The 17,777-nt window shown below is 35.6% G+C and overlaps 1 protein-coding gene across 5 annotated transcripts in view; it reads right to left on the bottom strand.

Annotated features, from left to right (window-relative positions):
• DYNC2H1 (dynein cytoplasmic 2 heavy chain 1) overlaps positions 1-17,777 on the bottom strand; it is a 264,211-nt gene that overhangs the window by 245,726 nt on the left and 708 nt on the right. For all 5 annotated transcript variants that reach the window (XM_031460657.2, XM_031460654.2, XM_064492852.1 and 2 more), the window contains exons 2-6: positions 13,804-13,974; positions 13,252-13,387; positions 4,359-4,477; positions 3,243-3,387; positions 2,244-2,476 (exon numbers count right to left, since the gene is read on the bottom strand). In XM_031460657.2, the coding sequence (XP_031316517.2) occupies positions 2,244-2,476; positions 3,243-3,387; positions 4,359-4,477; positions 13,252-13,387; positions 13,804-13,974 (804 nt within the window). The remainder of the gene's footprint in view (positions 1-2,243; positions 2,477-3,242; positions 3,388-4,358; positions 4,478-13,251; positions 13,388-13,803; positions 13,975-17,777) is intronic.

Below are 17,777 nucleotides of genomic sequence, written 5' to 3'. Positions count from 1 at the left end.
TAACCTAGGTTCTCTGAAATGAATAAAACTGAAACTACAGTCTGATAATTACTACTCATCTATAATCGAAGTGATGCGCGAAGACACACTGTATCATCGCACTACTACCACCACTGTGCTCAACTCTAGTGAAGACATAAAATCTAAACATTTTCAAACTATGTTCAAGGTTCATTTAAGGAAAGTTTTAGAGTCTCTCCTCCTTAACATAGTAAAACCTTCTAATCTTCATCATTCCGCAGTAAACTGCACTTCTAACAATGAACCGTATGTTAACTCCATTATGTATAACTTACAAACAGCTGGAAAACATTATTGTATTTTGTATTTAATTCTACCAATCATCAAAAGCTAACCAAAAAGGTTAACTAAAACTGCTGTAATCTTCCATTTGAGCTGTAAATATCAGTACAAACTCATGATTTATTTTTCTCTTGATAAAAGCAAAAATGCCAATTTAACAATGCTGTCTACTGAGAAGGCCTAAAAGCATTAATAACTAAATACCATCTAGCACTTCCCCAGCTAGATTGTTGTTGTTAAGTACTATTTTCCACTAAGTAGGAGGATCTTTGGAGAAAGGACTAATTCCAGGTATGAAATGGAAAATGTACAAGATGGGTCAGTACATTTTGAGGGGCCTCAAAGTCAGTAAGTTATCAAAGAAACACTGGATTCATGTCAAAATGACACAGAGCCAACTTTAAAAGGGTACTCACTGCCCCAAGATGGGACAACTTGAGCACAGTAATAAGTAAAATAGGTTGAAACTCGCAAATAAAAAAACTCATAGGTTCATAATACCACTAAAAACATTTCATTGATTGCCTATGGAACTTACTATGACACTAACTCATTGTTCATTGTTCTAAGAAGCGATAGACAGTGGGAGGGCATAGTTCAGTGGTAGAGTGTGTGCCTAGCATGCACAAGGTCCTGGGTTCAATCCCCAGTACCTCCATTAAAATAAGTAAATAAACAGTAAAATAAAAGCCTAATTACCTGCCCCCCTACAAAAAAAAAAAAGTAAAAAGCAATAAATAAAAAGAAAAAAGTAATTGTCTATACTGCCATTTCTGCACGAACTATATTTCAGAGTAAAAACTATGACAGAGGAAATGTTATTCCGTCATCATTAATAAATGCAGAGAGAACAAAAGAATCAGAAAGTCATCATTTTGCAACTCCTCATGATCAATCATTAAGAAAAAGTTGATGAAGAGCAGTACAACAGACAGGCCAGCCTCATCACACGTGAACCCAGTGATCACACTTAACTCACGGAAAGGAGGAAAACCAGGCACTACGTGCCTCCCGATGTCACGTGTAAGAACTGTAGTGTCGCCTAGGAAGCAGCCTGGTTCATAAAACTAGCTTCTAGTAACTACAAACTTTTCTGAGACAATCAGGAAACTTGAACTTTTATTAGGTATAAAATGATATTAAGAAATTATTATCATTTTGTTAGGCATGATATTAGTATCATGATTATATTTTAAGGGTGAAAGTATAAGATTTTGTAGATTTGCTTTAAAAATACTTCAGCAAAAAAAAAACAACAACAACAAAAAAAAAAATAAGGCGGGGAGACAAAGATGGAGCAGGAATCAAATATGTCAGTGGCCACTGAAATTGAGTGACAGATACACTGGCATTCATTATACTATTTTATTTCTGTGTATTTTTTAAAATTTCTCACAATGAGAAAGATTAAAAACAATAGCAACAACCCCCGAAGAGTTCCGGCTCCCCTAAGCACAAAAGGAAAGCCAGCTTTGCAGCCTCTGCACGTTCTCATTTTGCCTGCCCTTCAAGCTCGACGTGTAAGTTCCACACTGAAACTCACAACTTATGTAAATTAGGCAGCTGTTTCAAATATGTCCACTGTGTACTCCCTAAAAAACCATTCCTGCTTACAAACAATTTCAAGACCAAAGAAAGTCTGAGAGCTTCCACACATGGACAACAAAGAGTAACAAAATTGAAGTTCACAACTTCCAAGCTGAATAGCCACACACCAGAGAAAGAAAGGAAGTGGAACCCAGCACTGATTTTGTCCCCGCTGGGCATCTGCTACTGCACCACATGACGGCCACAAATCATCGCACTTTAACTTTCCTTCTCTCCCAAAAGTTAAATTTCTATCAGATACGAGTAGTGCTTATTAATTATAAAACACATTCGCAAACAAGTGAGGACCTACTTCACACTTACAAACAAATATCCAAATAATCAAATGATACCTCTTCAAGGCGTGTGCCCAGTTTGGCAAGTGTTTCAGGAAAATATTTCTCATTTTTCCATGGATGAGGAACATAGCGCTGCCACACCTGACCTGTTAGGTGATTACAGGCAATTACCCACTGCTCACAAATTGAAATACCAGCTTTCAGATTTTCCTTCACAAGATAGTAAGGGTCTTCCCATAGGTTCAAAGTTCCCAACTTTTTCTGAACAAATCTTCCAAATGAACCACCTAATAAAACATAAAACAAACTTTTTAATGAATGTATCTTTTTACTGAATATTTGCATAATACATGCTTATGGTAAAATACTATACAAATTAGCAAACTAAAGAACTATGAAATATCACATCCATCCTCTTACACTGGCACTGTCCATAAGAAATTTTTTTTAATACACATACATACACATATTTGTATTTTTGCATCTTTCAATATATTATGTATATCTTTCAAGCACAGAAATATATATACATTTTTTAAAAGCTGCAGAGCTCACTGTATGGATATAACATTAACCAGTTCTCAACTGCTATTTGTTTCTCTCATTTTACAAACAATGCTGTAATAAATATCCTTGCACATACACCTTTGTGTATGTGTCTAATATTTCCTCAGGATAATAATGAGAAAGGTATAGTCTTGGTCAAAAAGTATATGTACTTCAAAATAAAAAAGTATATATACTTTCAATATCCATGGATAAGACAATATATATTAAGCTTTTCATTTTGTTACAAAATAAAGTCTAAATACATGCATAGTGACTAAAAATCTATGTTAATTTAGTTGTATTAATTGTCAAAGAATTTGATAAATGATTTAAATTAAACTATATACAAATATCTACTTAAGTAATTCTATATGATTTGCTCTAAGAGTTACTTTAAGCCACAATTATTACACTAAGGAGCAGTTTAGATAAGGACTTAAAGGGAAAAACAGGAAACAAAATAAGGCAGGCTTCCAAAATTTCAAAAAGTTTTCTTTCTAGTACCTATAATATCTAAGAGATGCAACATCCGTGACTCAGGATAACGGTCATGCTCCGTCTGTCTCCACACGTCGTCTACAACATCCCGAGTGGTCTCCACCAAGTCGACTACTTCCAGTAAGGACAGACCATCCAAGTTATAAAACTCCTAAAATCAAGAGGCATTCACCTTTAAACAAAATCGTATTTGTACCTTGAGCAATATAGTCAAACTACTCAGACTTTTTCAAATGCTACAGCTCTAATATCTGCCAGGTTACTTTCTCCTCTTCTGCTACCAGTTGATATATTACTTCTTTATGCAAATACCTTATAAGCTCCTTCACAAACATAAATTTCACAAAAGCTAGAAGAAAAAAATAAGAATTGCATAAAGTCTATAAATTTGTTTTTACCCTTGGCCTAAGTTCCTTTAAATTTGGAGACACTTCTTTCATTCACTCACTGGAGGTGGCCTTAACGCCATGTATACCTGACCCATTTCAATTTACCTATCTTTATTCATTCATTTACTATGTTGCACAATGTTACCCACACATAGCTATTCTACATTTCATCATTGTTACAAAAAAGTTTAAATCCATTCCAAACACTTCAAATATTACTGAAATATTATGAATGAATAAAAAATTACTATATATTTATTTCAAAAAGAATAATTTTTGAAAAAATACTTAAAATGATTACTTATTTAACCTCTCTGTAGATACATCAAGGAATAATCAAATAAGTAACCAACTAAGTCTCTATATTTCAGATTCCTCCAAAATGCTAATTTGAATAAAGTGAACATTCTTTTCAAAGAACTTATTACCTCCACATGGATAAACCTCCGTTAGTATTAGGGTTTTGTTTTGCCCACTTTACCTGCAGAGAGGTACTTAAATCTTTGAGAAAAACATTCACTAAAGATTAGAATTTAACTTTTTTAAAAATTTGGGTTTCTAAGTTGCACTAAAGTTAAATACACATCTTAAGTAAACCCTACCACATTTGAAGGATATATTTTGTCTACAACCATCAAGAAGTGATTTTAAAACAGAGGTAAATCTAGTAAAAACTGAATGCTAAAGTACTTCTATCAAAAGCCTGATTCATAACTATGTATGAATCACATACCCTTGCAATTGTTTCAAATAACTCTTTAAAATAACTGGCTCTTTCTTTAGTAATCTGTTTACTTCCACGGTGAGCTTGTTCTATCCAGAACTGGAACTCATCACTTGGTGTGAGAATACCTGTATAAGTGAAAAGGGGAAAAAAAAAAAAAAAAAGAAATATCAATTGTTATCATGGTGATCATTTTGAAATGTAAAGAAAGATAAAGTCCCCATGTTGTACACCAGGAACTAACATAGTTTTGTACGTCAATTATACTTCAAAACTCAAACAAACTCAGAAAAAGATCAGATTGCTGGTTATCAAAGGTGGGGGTAGGGTGGGGGGGGAATTGGACAAAGGTGGTCAAAAGGTAAAAATCTCCTAGTTACAAGATAAATAGCACTAGGGATGTAATGTACAACATGGTAAATATAATTAACAATTCTTTATGTTATATGTGCAAGTAGTAAAGAGAATAAATCCTAAGATTTCTCACCATAAGAAAAAAATCTTCTTCTGTTTGTATCTATATGAGATGACAGATGTTGACTACACTTACTGTGGAAATTATTTCATGATGTATGTAAGTAAGTCAAATCTTTATGCTGCACACCTTAAACTTATACAGTGCTGTATGCCAATTATCTCAATAAAACTAGAAGAAGAAAAAAGAAACAAGAAATATCAATTGAAAATGAAAAGCCAGAAAGTTACTGGTTTCACGCACTGACTTTGTACGTTTCTCGTTTCTCAATTCTTGAGGATGTACAGAAACTAAGTTTTTACAATTTCTATGAACAAAAAGTTCTTATTTAAATACACCAGAAACAAAAACAGCATCAAATTTATATTTCACATCGAGTTTATTTTTCTATATGCTTTTGTAAACCATTCATGTCTAAACTGTCAACCAGCACCTTTTATCGATGACTTTGTTTCTCCAACATAAAGCTTTCCTAAATATAATTCCAATACCATTCATGCTATGGAATATCATCCAAATTGGAAATTCAATCAATCAGTGTTTGTAATTTAATTTCAAAATAGAAGCAAATTAGAGACCAAAGTTAATCCCACAGACAGCTAATCCCCCTGACACCCCATTTTGTTTCATCCAATCTCCTGGTGGCCATGGACGAAGCTCCAAAAGGAGACTGGCCACGATGGTGGGGTATGAAGACCCCGAGCTCCCCTCCTCCCATGGGCACACCAAGATTACCGCTATTTACAGAGCAGCTGTTGATGAGAAAGACCAAAAGACTAGCAGAAAAGCTCTCCCACAACTGAAAACAGAAAAGAAGGAACCACAACAAGATGGGCAGGAGGGGCAGAGAGGCAGCGTGGTGAAGACACAAAGCCCCAGAGGGGGCAGCAGACAAACAGGGCAATAATTACAGTTGGAGAGGTTCTCCCCAAGGAGCAAAGAGCCCCAGCCTCACACCAGGCCCCAAGCCCAGGAGTCCTGCGCCAAGACGGTGAGTCCCTGGAAGGCTTAGCTCTGAGGGCCAGTGGAGGTTACTTTTAGAGGAACTAGAGGGCTGTGGGAAATAGAGACCCCACTCTGCGGGGCACACACAAAATCTCACATGTTCTAGGACTCAGGGCAGAATATGAAAGTAATCTGAAAGGAGCCTGGGTCAGACCCACCTGCTGATCTTCCAGAGCCTCCTGGGGAGGCAGGAGGCAGCTGCTGCTCGCCCTGAGGACGCAGACACTGGCAGCAGCTACTTTTGGGAGCACAGTCTACCACATGGAAACTAGTGCTGGTAAGCATCAATTTGGAATCCTCTTTCTAGCTTATTAAAGCCTGGACCCTACTCTGACCATCAGTAGCCAAGAGCCTCCACACAGAACAGGTCCTGGCAACCAACCAGACCAGGACCAGCCATGCCAAGCAGACCACCCAGAGTAGTCAGCCCACCACAACAGAAGGACACAGGCAGCCCACACAGGGGACACACCTCAAGCATATAGCTCTGATGACCAGAGAGGCATGTACTGCTAGGACACACAGGACATCCCTTACAAAAGGCCATTCTTCTAGGTCGGGAAACAACCAACCTACCAGATACACAGAAATAAAAACAGTAAATCAGCAAAATAAAACAGAATAATATGTTCCAAACAAAAGAACAAGATAAAACCCCATGAAAAGAACTAATGAAGTAGAGATAAGCAAACTACACAATAAAAAGCTTAAGACCCAAACAGAGATGAGGAATACAATGACTAAATAACTATACAACAAGGAAATGACAGTTTAGATGATAATGAGAAACAAATCAGTGAGCTGGAAGACAGTAAATGGAAGTCACTGACACTGAAGAGAAAAATAAAAAAGGATAAAAAGATATGAGGACAGTTTAAGAGACCTCTAAGACAACGTTAAGCCTAATAACATTAGCATTATAGGGGTTCCAAAGAGAACAGAGAGAAAGGGGCAGAGAATATGTTTAATGACATAATAGCTGAAAACTTTCCTAACCTGGAAAGGAAACAGACATATAGGTCCAGGAAGCACAGAGGATCAATTCAAAAGGGGATCACACCAAGACACACTGTAATTAAAATGGCAAAAGTTAAAGACAGACAGGATATTAAAATCTGCAAAGGAAAAGCAACAAGTTACAAGGGAACAAGGCTGTCATTAAAGGCTATCCTATAAAGCTGACTTTGCAGGCCAGAAAGGACTAGCATGATACATTCAAAGTGAGGAAAGGGAAAAAGCTAAAACCCACAAGGTTTTCACTCAGATTTGATGGAAAGATCGAGTTTTACATATGAGAAAAAAGTTAAGAGTTCAGCACCATCAAACACCAAAGGGATTTCACCAAGTGAAAAAGAAAAGGCCATGACTAGAAACAAGAATATTGTGAAAGAAAAACCTCATTGGTAAAGGCAAACACACATTAAAGGTAGTAAATCAGCCACCTATCAAGCTAGTCATAAAGTTAAAAGACAAAAGTAGGAAAATGGTCTATGTCCTCAATAAGCAGGTAAGAAATGCACAAAAAGATGTAAAATATTCTGTCAGAAACAGTAAACATGGAGCAAAGGACTAAAAATGCAGCGTTAATAAAAGTATTTGTGTCTAAGAGATCAGCAACCTAAAGTAATCATAAATATATATATGCACACACATAGAGAGATTGTAACACAGAAACATCACAGTAACCACAAACCAAAAATCTCTAACAGATACACACACACACAAAAGAGAAAGGGATTAAAAATAACACTAAAAATAGTCATCAGAGCACAAGGGAAAAGAACAAAAGGAATAGAAAAGAACTACAAAGACAACCCCAAAACAATTAATAAAACAGCAGTAACTACACACCTATCAATAATTCCTTTAAACTGGCTGAATGGATACAGAAACAAGAGCCATATGAATCTGCCTTCTAGAGACTCGTTTCAGATCTAAAGACACAGACTGAAAACGAGGCGATGAGGAAAGGTATTCCACGCAAACAGAAAGGAAAAGAAAGCCAGACAGCAATACTTACATCAGACAAAATAGACTTTAAAACAAAGACTGTAACAAGAGATAAAGAACATCACATAATGATCAAGGGATCAACCACCAAAAAAATTTAATGATTATAAATATATTTGCACCCAAAATAGGAGCACCTAAATAAAGCAAGTATTAATAGGCATAAAGAGAACTGACAGTAATACAATCACAGTAGGGAACTTTAACACCCCACTTACATCAATGGACAGATTATCCAGACAGAAAGTCAATAAGCAAACAAATGGCCTTAAACACATTAGACAAAATAAACATACATATGACATTCCATCCAAAAGCAGAAGAAAACACATTGACTTCAAGTGCGATGGTTTGTTTCCAGGACAAATCACATGACAGGACACAAAATAAGACTCAGTAAATTTAAGAAAACTGAAATCATACCAAGCATCTTTTCTGACCATAATGCTCTGAGATTAGTAATCAACTAGGAGAAAACACTGCGAAAAACACAAACATCGAGGCTAAATCATATGCCACTAACCAATGGATCATAGAAGAAATAAAAAAATACCTGAAGATGAAAGAAAATGAAAACACATTAATCTAAATCTATGTAATGCAGCAACACCAGTTCTAAGAGGGAATTTTACAGTGATACAAGCCTACCGCAGGAAACAAGAAAAATCTCAAACAACATAACCTTACACCTAAAAAAAACTAGAAAAAGAACAAGCAAAACCCAAAGTTAGTAGAAGCAAAGAAATTCTGAAGATCAGAAGGGCAGAAATAAGTGAAATAGAGACTAAAAAAATAGAAAAAAAATCAATGCAACTAAGTGCTGGTTCTTTGAAAAGATAAACAGCATTGATAAACTGTGCCACTCATCAAGGAACAAAGAGAAAGGGCCCAAGTTAATAAATTCAGAAATGAAAAAGAAGTTACTTCCACCACCACAGAAAATCAAAGGGTAATAAGAGACTACTATGAACAACTACATGACAATAAAATGGACAACTAAAAGAAATGGACAAATTCCTAGAAATGTGCAACCTCCCAAGACTGAACCAGGAAGAAATAGAAAATACGAACAGACCAATTACCAGTAATGAAACTGAATCAGTCAAAAAACAACTCCTAAGAAACAAAAGTCCAGGACTAGATGGCTTCACAGGTGAAGACAACCAAACATTTAGAGTTAACACCTATCCCTCCTCAAACTATTCTAAAAAAGTGCAAAGGAAAGTATGGTTCCATACTTACTTTCTGAGGCCAGTATCTCCCTGAAACCAAACCACAGGTGTCACAAAAGAAGAAAATTTCAGGCCAGTATCACTGATGACCATAGATGCAAAATTCAACAGAGTATTAGAAAACCAAATTCAAGAATACATTAAAAGGGTCACATATCATCAAGTGGGATTTATCCCAGGGATACAAGGATGATTTAATATCCACAGATCAATGTAATATACCACATTATTAAAAATCACATGGGCATCTCAATAGATACAAACTTTTGACAAAAGTCAGTATCCATTTATGTTGGAAAAGTCTCAACAACAAAGTGGGTATCGAGGAACCATACCTCAACAAAATCAAGCACACATATGGTAAATCCACAGCTAACATAATCCCCAACAGTGAAAAGCTGAAAGCACTTCCTCTAAGATCAGGAACAAGACAAGGCTGCCCACTCATCACTTTTATTCAACAATATTGGAAGCCCTAGTCACAGCAATCACGTAAGAAAAAGAAAAGGGATCCAAAGTGAAAAAGTGAAACTGTCACTGTCACTGCAGATGACATGACACTATACAGAAAATACTCAAGACTCCACAAAGACTACTAGAGCTCAACAATTAGATAAGATTTCAAGATACAAAATTTCTATATAGTAATCTGTTGTATTTCTATACCCTAACAACAGACTATCAGAAAGAAATTAAGAAAACAACCCCACTTATAATCATTTCAAAAAAATAAAACAAAACATATAGGAATAAACCTACCTAAGAGGGTAAGAGATCTGTACTCAGAAAAGTTTAAGACACTGATGAAAGAAATTGAAGATGACAGAAACAAACAGAAAGGTACACCATGTTCATGGATTGGAACAATCAATATTGTTAAAATGATCATACTCTCCAAGGCAATCTACAGATTCAATGCCATCGCTATCAAACTACCAATAGCATTTTCCACAGAACTGGAACAAATGAAAGTTGTCTGAAAACACAAAAGACCCTTAAAAGCCAAAAGAACCTTGAGAAAGAACAAAGCTGGAAGTATCATGTGTCGTGATTTCAAACTATACTACAAAGCTACAGTCATCAAAACAGTATGGTACTGGCAAATATACAGACACAGATCAATGGAAAGAATAGAGAGTCAAGAAAGGAACTCATACTTATATGGGCAATTAATCTATAACATAGGAGGCAAGAATATACAGTGAGGAAAAAACAGCCTCTTCAATAAATGGTGTTGGAAAAACTGGACAGCTACGTGCAAAAGAAACTAGACTTTTCTCTCATATCATACACAAAAAGAAATTCAAAATGGACTGAAGACTTAAATGTTTAAGACCTGAAACCGTAACTTCTAGATGAAAACATAGGCAGTACACTCTCTCAGACCTATCTTCTCAGGCAAGGGAAACAAAAGCAAAAATAAACAAATAGGACTATATAAAACTAAAAAGCTTTTGCACAGAAAAGGAGATTGTCAAAAAACTAAAAGGTCACCTACTGAATGGGAGAAGATATTTGCAAACAATACATCTTATAAGGTGTTAATATCTGTAATATACGAAGAACACATAGAACTTCAACTTAATGTCAAAAAACAAACAACCCAGTTAAAAAATAATACATCTTATAAGGTGTTAATATCTGTAATATACGAAGAACACATAGAACTTCAACTTAATGTCAAAAAACAAACAACCCAGTTAAAAAATAGGCAAAAGGTCTTAATAGACATTTTCCCAAAGAAGACATACAGATGGCCAACAGACACATGAAAAAACATCACTTAACATCACTAATTATCAGGAAATGCAAATCAGAACCAAAATGAGGTATCACCTCACACCTGTTAGAATGACAATTATCAAAAAGACAACAAATAACAAGTGTTGGTGAGAATGTGGAGAAAGTGAACCCTCATACACTGTTGGTGGGAACATAAACTGGAGCAGCCACAATGGAAAACAGTACGGAGACTCCTCAAAAAATTAAAACTAGAACTACCATATGATCCAACAATTCCATTCCTGGGTATTTATCCAAAGAAAACAAATTAAAAAATTAGAAAAGATATATGCACTCCTATGTTCACTGCAGAATTATGTACAAAAGTCAAGATATGGAAGTGACCTTAATGCCCATCAGTAGATGAATGGATAAGGAAGCTGTGTTATATACACACAATGGACTACTACTCAGACATAAAAAAGAATGAAATCTTGCCAGGTTGTTGTGACAACATGGATGGACCTAGAGGGCCATATGCTAAGTGAAGTAAGTCAGGCAGAGAAAGACAAATACTGTATGATTTTATTTATATGTAGATTCTAAGAAACAAAATAAACGAACAACCATAACACAACAAAAGCAGAGTTACAGAGGACAAACAGGTGGTTACCAGAGGGGAGGGGGAGGAGAGAGGACAGAAACAGATGAAGGCGATTAAGAGGTGCAACTGCCAAATACAAAATAAATGAGTCGCAGGTATGAAATGCACACTGTGGGGACTACAGTCAAGAACTATGCTGTATCTTTGGTGACATATTGTGACTAGACTCACCATGGTGATCACTTTGAAATGTATAGAAATACCAAATCACTATGTTGTATAAGAGAAACTAATATAGTGTTGTAAATCAATTGTACTTCAAAAACAAACAAAACAAACTCACAGAAAAGAGCATATTTACAGTTACCAGTGGCAGGGGATGGGAGAAGGGGGAATTGAATGAAGGTGGTAAAAAGGTACAAACTTCCAAAAGATAAATAAGTACTAGGGATATAATGTACACCGTGATAAATATAAATAATACTGCTGTATGTTGTATATGAAAGTTGTTAAGAAAGTAAATCCTAAGTTCTCATCATAAGAAAAAAATTTTTTTCTATTTAATTTTGTATCCTTATGAGAGGATGGATGTTCACTAAACTTACTGTGATAATCATCTCTTGATGTATTTAAGCCACATCATTATGCTATACAGCTTAATCTTATATAGTGCTATGTGTCAAGTATGTCTCAATGAAACTAAAAGAAAAAATAAGCAAATTAAAATAGTTTTACTTTCAAAATTTGCTTTTAAATTTCCCAATGAAACGGACAATCTCTAGTTGCTTAATCACACACTGGAAATAAATTCACTATTTCTGGTTTTATGGGATTCAAAAACACCTGTTTTACTATTCAAACAAAGTATAAAACTGTACCTAATATTTTAAAGTAATAACGTGTATATGTCATGCATTTCATATTAATTTTTCATATGGAATAATTTATCTATAGCCACAAAGTTATAATTAGCTTCAGATAAAACACATTTTAAAATAAAAGTCACTGGCTTATTATCTTTGAAAATATGCAGTTAGGGCCAATCTTCATGACTTGTGGATTCTGGATTTATGAAGTCACTTGCTAACATTTATCTGTATCCAAAATCAATACTTACAGTGCTTTCATGGTCATTTGCAGACATGCACAGAGCTGTAAAAATATTAAGTTTCCCAACACACAGATTCCTGGCTAAGGGTGAACAAAGCAACACTGCTTTCTGGTTTCCGATCTCCAACTGTAAATAAATGCCTTTTTTGTAGCCTATTAATTGCCATGTTTCTGACATCTCTGTGTTTTTGTTGGTGATACTGCTGTTTAATGGCCCCCAAGCACGGTTCTGAAGTGCTGTCTAGTGTTTCTAAGCACAATACTTTGATGTGCCTTACAGAGAAAAGACTTGTGTTGGAAAAGCATCATTCAGGCATGAGTTATAGTAAATTGCCCATGAAGTCAATGTTAATTAATCAACTATATATTAAATAAGGTGTCTAAACCAAAACACACATAAAACAAGGTTATGTATTGAGCAGTTGATAACAATGGTATGAACAGAGGCTCATGACCCTAGGAGCAACGGTTCACTACTCATGAATTCAGAGTTCACAGTGACTTCATAGAACCATAACTACTGCAAATAATGGAATCAACTATATTTTCTGTTTCCATGAACTGCACATCATTAAAGATTACATTTTCCTCTTTTCCAAATCCATATATAAATCTATTCATTCAAAAGCTGCTCAAGCTCAGACAACCCAAAATGTGGAAAGAAATCTTTGAAGAAATATATTAATTTTAATACTGTCCTAAAAAGGCGATTGTTTCTACTTTGATTAAGCTGTGGTTAAATACCTCGTGTGTCATCTTCCTTAAATTTCAACTTTGATAAGCTAGTGTCTGATCTTCGTAGAACTATACCCAATCCAGCTTCTAGTTCACTCAAAAGATTCTGAAGTTTGGGATCAAAGTTTCTGCTCCATTCCTGATCCTAAATAAAAACAGACAAGAGCATACAATGATCAAAATTCTGCCAAACTGGCTTCCTAAAACGTTGTCAAAAGAACTAAGTCCAAATATACCTTAACCCAAAGCCTGACACTACCTCCATCTCATAAGGGAAGGAAAAAAGTCCTTCCAACAGTTAAAACTTTATAAACATCATTTACTAAGGCAATGTAATAGCTGATGTGGACTGCATTTTATATCTTTCTCTAATTTCGCTATTTGTCAACAAAGATTACAATAAAAGTTTTAAAAATCAAAAAGAGGTATTTTAATTTTAAAACTAAAATATGAATGATATTAGCAATAAATAAAATAATAACCATGCTTGCATATGTGGAAACATTTAACTAAATATTTAGGTTAAAAAAACCACCACACAAGCCACTTTAATTTACTCACCTTTAACAACATTGGTGCAAATATTTGCCGTACTGCTTGGTAAAGGGAATTTATAGGTGATTCTAACATAGATGAAACAAGAATGCTATTATGTAGATTCTCATCAGTAATTACTTCAGGTCGCAGCTTGAAAAACACCAGCACTTTATCTTTTGTGTCCTCAAAATCAATCTAAAGTGATAAACAAATGATTTTTAATGTTATTTTCATAAAGGTTAATATTTGAAAATGTTTCCCTCAAATGTTGTATCACTGTAATTTTACCCCTTGGGGAAGATTATATTTTATTATAGTATCATAGTCAGTCTGTCTCTGCTCCTTAAGAATATGTAGGTTTTAAAACTGTATCGCCACCTCTATGCGAGTGTGTCATAAAACTACTTTGGTAAGTGACTTATAAGTGGAAAGCACTATATAAGTATTGTTGACATACAGTGCTAATGACTCCTCTCCAGCCACATGCAGTGATGTAACAGATCAAAGCTTCGTGCCCCAGATACACACCGATGAGTAGCAGACTTCTCCACTCTACACCAGAAAGTTTGTAACAAGAAATGTTAATTACCCTCTTACCTGAAACTAACTTCTGTATCAATTCAAAACTACCGAAACTATATCCTATATCCTATCTATATCCTAAAAGCACCTTTACCTGAACCAAAAATTTTTCTATAAAGTATCTGAGCATCAAACTATGTTTTTAGTAAACTGTCATGTAACTAGATTGTTTAAAATTAGAACTAGATGAGCTAAATTGGAATTCATTAAAGCACCCATGTTTAAAGTAGGTCAGTTCATAGTAACTAGTTCATTAGCTGAAAAGTATACTGCCCAAAATAAGTTTCTGAATTATGTACACATTTGCACAACTGTTCTCATCTTTTCTCCAGGAAGAGAAGTCTACTCAGTAAAAAGCTTTCAAACAAGTTTACTGCTGTGCATGAAAAACACCCAACAGATGAGTGAGCTTTCACACTACTTTACTTGTATCCTAATTGTTGTATTTTTTTAGCCACTAGGAAGGAACTGGCATTTACTCGGTGTTGCTGCTTTTCTCAAACTCATTTTCACACGTTGGAGTTCTATTGCTAGTATGATCATTTTATCCCAGTTACAAGCAAGTCAGAATAAAAAGCTGCAGAGAAGCAAATTTGAAAAATTCACTCTCTAGTAATTAAACAGTACATGTCCTTGTAACTTTCCTCCTCCCACCTACCTGAAGAAAGAAAATTCAGAAAATACTATTGTAATACCATACTTTGAAAACAGCAACTGTAGTCACCGGCCAAGGCTCCCTGGGGTCAGGACACTGAACCCTGCCCTCACCAAAGTCAAGAGTTAAAGCAAAGGATGAGGTGGCTACAGCTGCTCATTACTCCCTGAGAAAAGGAAAAGGGAGAGTCAGCACTCCTTGCCACCTCCCTCCCAGCTTCTCTTTCATTAGCAACTACTACTTCCCCTTAGCTATTAACTATTAATTCAAGGTGTGAAGTTGTTCTCTTCCGAGGTTGCAAAATACTTCTATCACCTACTGGAATCCATCAGGTTCCAGCATACTGCAACCTTCTGCCTGTTTTTTGCACAGTCCCCAAGCTAAAAACTGTTTCTAGATTTTTTTGAAAAATCAAAATATTTCATGATATGAAATTTAAATATCCGTGTAAGTAAAGTTTAGTTAGAATGCAGCCACACTCATCTATTGACATATTGTTTATGGCTGCTTTCTCATTGCGATGGCAGAGCCGGAGTTGTAACAGAAACCTTATGGCCTGCAAAGCCTAAAATATTTATTATCTAGCCCATTACAGAGAAAAATTGCCAACTTCTATCCTAAAGCATAAACCAGATTACATCTCTCTCTTGCTTAAGATTACCAACTTCCTACTGCAAACTAAATGGTGTACAAGGTCCTAAATGCTCAGCCCTCGCCTTAATTTTTCACACTATTTGGTCACTCATTAAACTTCAGCAACGACTTGATTTTTTTCCTGCCCCTGGAAACCAAGGTTAAGACCCAGCTCAAGGCCTTTGTACTTACCATTTCTTTTGCTTAGAAAACTCTTTCCCTGTATCTGCCTGTAACTCATCCTTCAATTCACATCTCCTTTCAAAGGTCACTAATCCAGACAGCTATTCTCTCCCTCTTTATTTTAATGCAGTTCCCCACCCTACCATCACCACTACTTTAACATTATTCTATTTTTATTAATAGCACTTATCAATACCCAAAATTACATTACATATCCCTTGGCATGTGTTTAGTCTGTCTTTGTCCACTGGAATGTTACTCCTTGAAGACAAACTCTTGAAGTGTTGATGGCTTTATTCCCAGCACCCAGGACAATGCCGGACCCAGAGCAGATACTGAATTATTATTTCTTAATCTGTTAAATCATGCCGACTCTGACAGCTAAAGTACAATTTAAGATATAACAAAACGTTCTGAAGTACTGTAACAGAAAAGAACAAATCTGACTCCATACTAGATCGTTCCTTTGGCTTTAACCCTGTGCCGTTTTCTATGCTTAGTCTTGCTGGCTCTGCACCTTTTGTAAAATAATGTTGCCTTTAGCCTGAAATATACAGGAGAGCCTATTCTCAAGGCTCTGACCTTTAAGGGTATTAACACTTTTGCACTTAAATAGAGATAACAAGTTGCAGGAAAAAAATATTTGTTTTGTTGGAGGTTTACAGAGATCTGGCCCATGTGGACAGCCACAAGAACAAAGAATTCCTATACCAAGAAGTTTGCAACAACCAGCCACACCTCCTCCCCTGTTTAGTATAAAGGGAGCCTGAATCCTGACTTGAATAAGACGGTTCTCCAAGATGTTAGCCTGCCATCTTCTCAGTCTGCCGGCTTTCGGAATAAAGTCGCTCTTCCTTGCCCCAGCACCTCATCTCCCCATTTATTGGCCTATTGTGCTGTGAGTAGAATGAGTTTCGACTCAGTAACAATATGGCTAAAAATCTGTAGTGTGATGTACTGACTAAAAATAAAATATATTGTTGAGTTCTACTTAACTACTAACTTTAAAAAGTTAGTTTCAATTTTCATCACCCAACCGAAGAGACGTTTTCATAAATCCAAACCCCTCCTCGTCTTGTTTTCCCATTACACGCTATCTAAACTTTCAATGGCATTTACAAGTGTGCCCTGATTTTATGATCTGTCGAGAACATGTCATCCTATGCCACTGGAGTGAGGCTCTAGAAGGCAGAAGCAGAGGGTCCAATTCTGAGTTATAATACCTATTAGAGAAGTGATGTAGTTAGCACTTAGGGTGTAACCTTTGTGTCTTACCTTCCTACTCAGCCATAAAATGGAAACAAAAATAGTTTCTATCTTATAATGTTGTGAATTTTGAATAATCCAAAACAGAGTGCTTTGAACAGTGCCTAAGTGTAAAGGGAAAATAAATGTTAGCTATGATTATCCGTCTTTTTTATATCTTCATAAACCCATTAAACCTAGCAAAGTGCCTTGCATATACATAGTTCAAAATAAGTTTATTGAATAGTATTGAATGAAATCTAAGACTAAAGATTCTTAATGGGGCGAATGATTCAATCACCCTACAAAAATGCATTCAATGCCTGCTCTGTATCAAGTACTGTTAAACCTAGGGATAAGGGTGAACAGAAAAGAGGTTGAAAAATACGTCCATGGTTTGTTAACTTTCATCCATTTACTAAGCCCCTTTAATGTGCGAGACAATTTTTTTCTGTGTATTACTGAGGAGTGTGTGTGTCTGCTGCTTGCAAACACAACTATTAAACAATCCTGCTGTGGAGACAGCAGTGCAATAAATCAGTACATCACATGTTGTACAACAGAAAGAAAATTAAGCTTTCTATCTTATCGTTTCGTAAAAGATTTGAATTCCTAACTTTACTTTCTCTCAAGTAAATTTACGTTCAGTGCGTAATCCAAAAAGGATACGCCAGAATTTGCCTCAAAGAACCTTAAAAGG

This window comes from Camelus dromedarius, chromosome 12 (genome assembly GCF_036321535.1).
Source record: "Camelus dromedarius isolate mCamDro1 chromosome 12, mCamDro1.pat, whole genome shotgun sequence".
NCBI classification, from domain to species: domain Eukaryota; kingdom Metazoa; phylum Chordata; class Mammalia; order Artiodactyla; family Camelidae; genus Camelus; species Camelus dromedarius.
This window is presented reverse-complemented; position numbering and strand designations above follow the sequence as displayed.